General features: G+C 37.3%; 2 protein-coding genes across 2 annotated transcripts; both read right to left on the bottom strand.

The window, feature by feature from the left end:
- LOC109347116 lies at positions 5005-5453 on the bottom strand. The gene is made up of 2 exons (XM_019586841.1): positions 5228-5453; positions 5005-5129 (listed from the first exon to the last, which is right to left on the bottom strand). Exons 1-2 carry the CDS (start codon positions 5451-5453, stop codon positions 5005-5007), a joined length of 351 nt encoding a protein of 116 aa, XP_019442386.1.
- Positions 7073-7534, bottom strand: LOC109347115 (uncharacterized mitochondrial protein AtMg00860-like). The gene has a single exon (XM_019586840.1). It carries the CDS (start codon positions 7532-7534, stop codon positions 7073-7075), a length of 462 nt encoding a protein of 153 aa, XP_019442385.1.

Genomic DNA, 7859 nt, shown 5'->3' with positions numbered 1-7859 from the left:
CATTTCAAACCCTCTTCGTGGCCACATCTCTCTCTCTCTAAAATCTTTGTTTTTTATCTGTTTTGAGTTATTTTTGTGTGCTTTCATATTACATTTTCACTTCCAAACCATCATTTTCGTGTTTAGTGACCTAAATCAAAACCCCCCAAATCTCCAAAACCCAAAAACCTAACTTTTAAACAAAAAAATCATTTCAATGGCTTCCTCATCTAGAACCAAGAAGCAACGCACCAATCCTACTCAAAGGAACCAAGGAACTTCATCTTTGGAGTCCAATCCTCTTGACTTAACGCGACTACTAGAAAATGATGAGCAACATAAAATCTTTGAGCAGCACTTCCATGGTCCCATGTCTTCACTCCCAAATACGGTAATCTTGACAAATTTGAGTTTGAAGATTTTCTATTTCCTTATCTCTTGAGACAACAAAACCTTTTAGATTTATGTTGTGAATCAAATGAAATTTATCCTAAACTGATTCGAGTATTTTACTATAACATGAACTTTAGGAAAAACCATCTTACTTCCTATGTAAAAGGAGAAGAAATTACTTTGGATTTGAAAACCATGAGTTCATTATGCTGTAACATACCCTATCAGGAGAACATTGCAGGCTTCGGCCTTGTATGCGAATGGGAAAACAATGATCGAAATGATTTTTATTATTCTCTATGTAGAATTACTAAAGAGGAAATAGAAACGCTTAAGCAATAGGGTTATGGTGAAACTGTTAAAAATAGAGATATCCATTCTACTGGACATCTCAAACTAGAAGACCGTTTGCTTCACTATTTTCTGAGCTATGTCATCTTAACAAAATTTTCGATCACTCTCAAATAAGTGACATAGAAATCCAATTGATGTATGCCATGCAATTTAATCTAAAAATTAATTGGACTTTGATGATAATGAGACAAATGTGGTCTATAAGAGGAACCCAAAGCCCTTTGCCATATGCAATCTTCATAACAAAAATCCTTCAGCATTTCGGTGTTTCTACAGCTAAAGAAACTAAGGTCCCTCTCAATCCTCGTGAAAGCCATATTGATGTGGATGTAATTCACAAAATGGGCTTCACATTTGATCTTCGTGACCGGACCTACAAACATAAGAAAGATACACCTCCTGCTCCTGAACCATAACCTACCCCTACTAATCCTTCTGAACCTCAACCTTCTCAGTTTAATGCTCAATCTTCCTCATCTTCTATCATGCCTTCAAATCAGATGATTATGGATGAAATGATTTCTCTTCGAGGCTACATCACTAACTGGATGGATGCCTTTGATACTTAGAGTCAACAAAACAATTTTGAACTTCATCGTCTCTCTTCTAAGCTGAGTAGCATGGATGTTGATGAAGACAGTTCTGAGCCTGAGTATTAGACTTTATCTGTAGTTAGGATTTTCTGGCTGTAATATTAATTTCTCCTGGTTTCTGACAAATTTCTATTATGTTGTTTGTATTGTTGTTTGCATTGTTAATGCTTGAACATATTTTTACTTTTATGATATTGCTCAAATTCCGTTATGTTTTGATATCCATATTATTATATGTATGAGATATATATCCTATTGCATGTATGTTATACATATTGTGGTGGAAAACTCTTGGCTTTTCTACTCTTTGATGAAGTCAAAAAGGGGAGAAAAGTTAGGAGAGCGTATTTTCTGTTTAAAACATTTCAGGCACATAACTCCAAATGAAAGGGGGAGCATACAAGATAGGGGGAACATGCTCAAGACAAGTTAAGAATATCACAAAGTATGCTTCTCTCGTAAAACTACACTGTTAAGAAGATATTGGTTAGTCATCATCAAAAAGGGGGAGATTGTGAAGAAGATCTTTGCTCCTGACCTTGGCACGGTTTTGATGAAGACACCAACATCACCAAAAAGAAGAAAAGGAAGAATACTTATGAAGACAATGAAGATTCAAGCTTCAAGACTTTTAGTCTAAGTCTAAAATAAGTACTTATATCGTATACTCTTGATTATACAATAGTAGTAATGCTCAAACTATTTTTAAAAGAAAATTGAAACACTTCAAAATACTTAAAACAACTTTCAAAAATAGTGTATAACGGGTTACTTCATATAAGTAACAGGTTACAAGTGTGAGAAAAGAGTTATCCAACTTAAAACTGATCAGAGTAATCCATTACTGTCTTTGAATAACAGATTACCAGTATTATTAAAGTTGAGTAACAGATTACTCAACTTGCTTTGATCGATTACTCTAATTTTCAAATAGATGAGCAGTGAACATAACATTTGGGTAATCGATTACTGAATGTTGTAATCGATTACTGAGGGATGTTGCATCCGATTTTCAAATTCAAGGTGAATGAGTTTCAACCCAAAAGACATGTTTTCATTCCAATCAATTCCTACCCTTTCAAAGAGACATTTTGGCATATTGGAAAGCCTATAAAGAGGCATTGAAACTCACAACATACAACATATACACAACTCTTATACAAATTTCAAAAGCTCTTACACATTCTGAAATTATTTTCTGCACTTTTTGCAACAAGTTCTTTAACTTTCAAAGTTGATTTTCTGAAGTTGCTTAAAGTGAAAGTGTTTCAAGTTTACAAACTTATAAAGAGCATTATTACTAAGTATACAAAATATTTGAAGGGATTGCAAGTTACATCAGTTTCATAATTGTAAAGGCATTTCTGCCATTGTTGAACATTCTTCATTATTATTTGCAGAATACTTTCTTTCACGGGATGTGATAAAAGAGGGGATTAGAATCATTTGGAAATGTGTTTTCCAAAGGTGAATAAGGATTAAGGAGTGTGTAAGTTACATAGAGATCTCGGGGTGAGATATTGTAATTGCACCTCATAATCTTTAGTCGAAAAATCTTTTGTGCTGGAAGAGTACTGGATGTAGCCTTCAGTGGACAAGAAGGTGAACCAGTATAAAAATCCTTGTGTATTCTCTTCTCCCTTATCTCTTTGATTTTACTTAATAATTTTCTGCATATATTTTTCGTTGCACTTTAACTCTCGATTTTGAAGAAAAATTGGCTATTATTTTAAGTCAACTAATTCACCCCCCCCCCCCTCTTAGTTGCAATCTCAGTCTTGCACAAAATGATACAGGGATTTGTTGAGGCAGTCGTGCTGCCAAAAAGATTGAGGGATTTGTTGAGGCACCCATGCTGCTAAAATGATTCAGGGGTTTAATGAGCCACATATGCTGCCAAAATGATTCAGGGATTTGCTAAGGCACCCGTGCTGCCAAAATGATCCAGGGATTTGCTGAGGCACTCATGATGCCAAAATGATTGAGGAATTTGTTGAGGCTCCCGTGCTGGAAAAATGATTGAGGGATTTCAGGCATATGTGCTACCAAAATGATTGTTTTTTCTGATGCTAGAGAACTCACTAGGTGGTCCTAGAGTGATTGTCTAAGCAACTAAGACGCAGAAAATGCACAATTTGAATGCATGACTGTAATGTTTTTTGTAAAATTATTATATGTGATGGTTGATTTGTGAAGCATGAGGCTTATGTCGATATTTGTGTATAGATGTGATTATTCTTTGGATGATACGGTTATGCATGCTTCTTTATGCTTATTGGAAGGCCATGTGACGTTTCCGTAACACCCCTTCACATTATACATGCTGAAATTTGGTAAGAGATTTGGGTTTCTCTTTTGTCGAGGTTCACGTTTGTGTCCTCTTTCATGCCATTTTAGGTACAATGCATCAGGATGGACTAAAAAACTGATCAATCTTTTTGTGAAGTATTTTTTTTGTTTATTGGAAAATGATTTGCGTACTAAAAGACACAAGAATATATAAAAAAAACCAAATTTATTTGTTTTCCTTTAGCTTTGTAAAAAATGAAAGTCATATAAGCTTGTCTTAAGCCAAAGCCCTGACCCCAAACCTTACAACTAATTCCAAAATTGCCCCAGCTTCAGTAAAGATTTTTTCAAAAAAATCTGCCCACGTTTCTAGTCTTACTACTGATTCCTCTGAAGAAGATCGATGCTACTTGGTGGATTTCTCGAACCAACCAAAATTTGCCCCAGTTTCTAGCAACGTTTAGATTTCCAATCCGTTGACATATCATGTTTTGAGAGGTACTTCATTTTCTTTTTGTGTCCCTAATTTTTGCTCCAGTCGCCCTTTCAAGTTTTCAAATTAACGGGCTCTTGAATTTTGTTTTTATGCAAGGATCGCAATATGTAAATGTTTTCAAAAAGATATGCACAAACCTATTTGGAGTCAGTTTATTTTGTACCTTGGTGTGTACCTCAAACATTTGAATCTCAACAAGGACTTTTAGGGCTTGTAACATGGCTTTTCTAGTGGCTAAGAAAGAATAGATATAGGGCTCAAATAATTTATTTCCCATCCCACCTTTCTCCATAATCTTCATAATCCTTTTTCCAATCCTTCTCTAGAGTCTAACTTTGGGTAAGATATTTATCTTTACCATCTTCAGGAGGTAACTTCTCGTAGAATTTCTCTTTTAAGGTTTTGCTTATATGTACCCAAACTTTTGCCGAGGAGTTTATTTAAATTCCTAGTGGATTTTTCTCTTTGTAGTATCATCCTTTCTTTTGGACTCTATGAAGGTTTATTGGAAAACTACCCATTTCCACAGGTTCACAGTATTTTTAAAGGTGTTTCTTTCTAGATTGAATTTCTTTCTTATCGTCTTGGCTCAAAGGGGTGACTAGTGATATCTTCTTAGTGTTTTGGAATATCAAGAACACGTTGTGTCATAAAGATGAACTATCTGAGGTCTACACCATATGGGTTTTGTTTAAATCATACTCCCTCGTGCAAAATGTTAAATAAAAATATTGTGATCGATGCATGAATATTTTTTGTTGTTGTTTTTTTGGAAGTACCCCTCAGGCATAATACTTCTTCACTGCATCTGAATTTATGGTGAGATGTAGATCCTCCCCATCCATGTCTGTTAGGATTAGGACTCCGCCACAAAAAGCTTTCTTGACTACATAGGCCCCCTCATAATTTGGAGTGTAGTTTCCTTGGTTGCCCTTCTGGATTGGCAAGATCTTCTTTAGCACCAAATCTCCTTCCTTGAACTAGTGTGGCCGAACCTTCTTTGCATAAGCCATCATCATTCTCTTCTGATACAACTTTCCATGACAAATTGCAGTTAACCTTCTACCATCTATCAGATTCAATTGATCTTGTTGAGCTTGAACCCATTATGACTCATTCAGACCTGCCTCCGCTAAAACCCTCAGGGACGGGACCTCTACTTCAAGTGGAAGAACGACCTTCATGCCATAAACCAGGGAGTATGGAGTAGCCCCCGTAGAAATGCAAACTGAAGTACGATAACCATGTAGGGCGAATGGTAGCATTTTGTGCCAGCCCTTGTAAGTCACAACCATCTTTTGGACTATCCACTTGATGTTCTTATTGGCTGCTTCAACGGCTCCATTCATTTTGGGTCTGTATGGCAAGGACATGTGATGTTTTATTTTGAATTTTTCACACATCTCGGTCATCATCTTGTTGTTCAGGTTGGTCGCATTGTCCGTGATGGTCTGGTCTGGTAACCCATATTGACATACCAACTCCCTTTTGATGAACCTAAAGACTACCTTCTTGGTCACACTAGCATAAGAGTTTGCTTCCACCCACTTGGGGAAGTAATCTATAGCAACTAGGATGAATCGATGTTCATTAGAGGCTTTCAGCTCTATGGGTCTGATGACATTCATTCCCCACATAGAAAAATGGCCAAGGAGACGTTAAGACATTCAAGGGATTCAGAGGTGCATTGATGTTATCAGCATATATTTGGCACTTGTGGCACTTCTTCACATAGTCGCAGTAGTAGGTCTCCATTGTCAACTAGAAATAACTCGCTCTCATGATTTTCTTGGTCATAGCATGTCCATTCGCATGGGTTTCAAAAGTGGCCTCATGTACTTCTTCACTATTTTTTTAGCTTCCTTGGCTTACAGACATTGGAGAAATACCATATCATAATTCCTTTTGTAAACGACATCCCCACTCAAAAAGAAGTTTGTGGCTAGTCTTCTGAGTGTTCTTTTGTTGTTTTCTGAAGCATTGGGAGGATAAGCTTGATTTCTTAAGTACTCCCTTATGTCGTGATACCATGGTTTGCCATCAGGTTCTTCTTCGACTATGTTACAATAAACAGGTTCAGTATTGTCCTGTATTTGAAAAAGTAGTTAGTTGTCTCCACCAACATGGAACATTGAGGACAAGGTTTCCAATGCATCGGCCAACCTACTGTCTTCTCTAGGGATGTGATAGAAATCTACTTGGTCGAACCAACTAACCAACTTCAGGATGTAGTCTCTGTAAGGCACCAATTTGTTGTCACGAGTTTCCCATTCTCCTTTTATCTGATGGATTACTAGAGAGGAATCCCTAAATACTTCTAGGATCTTGGCTTTTGAGTCAATAGCAGCCTTTAGTCCCAAAATGCATGCCTCATATTCTGCTACATTTTTAGTACAGTCAAAACATAGTCTAACAGTAAAAGGGAGGAACTTCTCGGATGGAGTCACCAAATCAACACCTACTCCATGTCCTAATGCATTGGAGGCCCCATCAAAGACTAGGGTCCATTTTTATTCTTCTCTCGATTCAATGGATAAGGCCATGATATCTTCATCTGGAAACTCATACCTCAAATGCCCCATTTTATCTAAGGGTTGGTTGGCCAAGTAGTCAACAATAACACTTCCCTTTTATTGCTTTTTGTGTCACATAGGCGATGTAATACTCAGATAACAACACCTACCATTTAGCAATCCGTCCTGTTAGTATGGGCTTCTCGAAAAATATACTTGATAGGATCCATTTTTTATACCAACCAAGTGGTGTGACTCAACATGTACTGTCTTAGCCGGCAAGAGGCCCAAACTAAGGCGCAACAAGTCTATTCTAACAAAGAGTATTTTATCTTGCAAGCTGTAAATTTCTTGCTTAGGTAGTATATGGTTTTCTCCTTTCTACATCCCCCATCAGGTTGCCCCAAGACATAACCCATTGATTCATCAAGTACAGTGAGATATAGAACCAAGGGTCACCCTAGAACTGGAGGCATCAATACTGGAGGTTTTGTCAAGTACTGCTTTATCTTTTCAAATGTTGACTGACAGTCATCATTCCACTTCACCGTGTGATTCTTCCTTAGGAGCTTGAATATAGGTTCACATTTGGACGTTAGTTGGGAGATGAACCTACAAATGTAATTCAATCTTCCCAAGAATCCTCTAACATCCTTTTCTGTTCGAGGTGCTGACATTTCGATTATGGCTTTCACCTTTTCTAGATCCACCTCGACACCCTTCTGGCTGACTTTGAAACCCAAGACCCGACCTGGTTTCACTCCAAAGCTGCACTTGGTTGAATTCAACTTAAGGTGATACTTCCGCAGTCTATAAAACAGATGCCTCAAGTCTCCTTCTGTCTTGGACTTACAGATAATATCATCCACGTAGATCTCTATCTCCTTGTGCATCATGTCATGGAAAAGAGTTACCATGGCTCTTTGATATGTAGCCATAACATTCATTAATCCAAACGGCATGATTTGGTAGCAAAAGGTACCCCATGGGGTAATAAACGTGAATATCTATCCATGAAGGTGAAAAGGGCATGGTCAACAGTGTTATCAACCAAAACATCTATATGTGACAACAGAAAATCATCCTTCAGGCTAGCTTTGTTGAGGTCCCTGTATTCAACACATATTCTCAACTTTCTTCCCTTCTTTGGCACAGCTACCATGTTGGCTACCCAATCTAGATATTCAGATACTTTAATGAACCCGACGGTCTATAACACCGTGACTTTTCAATGTATATTGT

The sequence above is a fragment of the Lupinus angustifolius genome, chromosome LG05 (assembly GCF_001865875.1).
Source record: "Lupinus angustifolius cultivar Tanjil chromosome LG05, LupAngTanjil_v1.0, whole genome shotgun sequence".
Taxonomy (NCBI): Eukaryota; Viridiplantae; Streptophyta; class Magnoliopsida; order Fabales; family Fabaceae; genus Lupinus; species Lupinus angustifolius.
The sequence above is the reverse complement of the archived record's forward strand: the minus strand, read 5'-3'. Positions and strand labels throughout refer to the sequence as shown.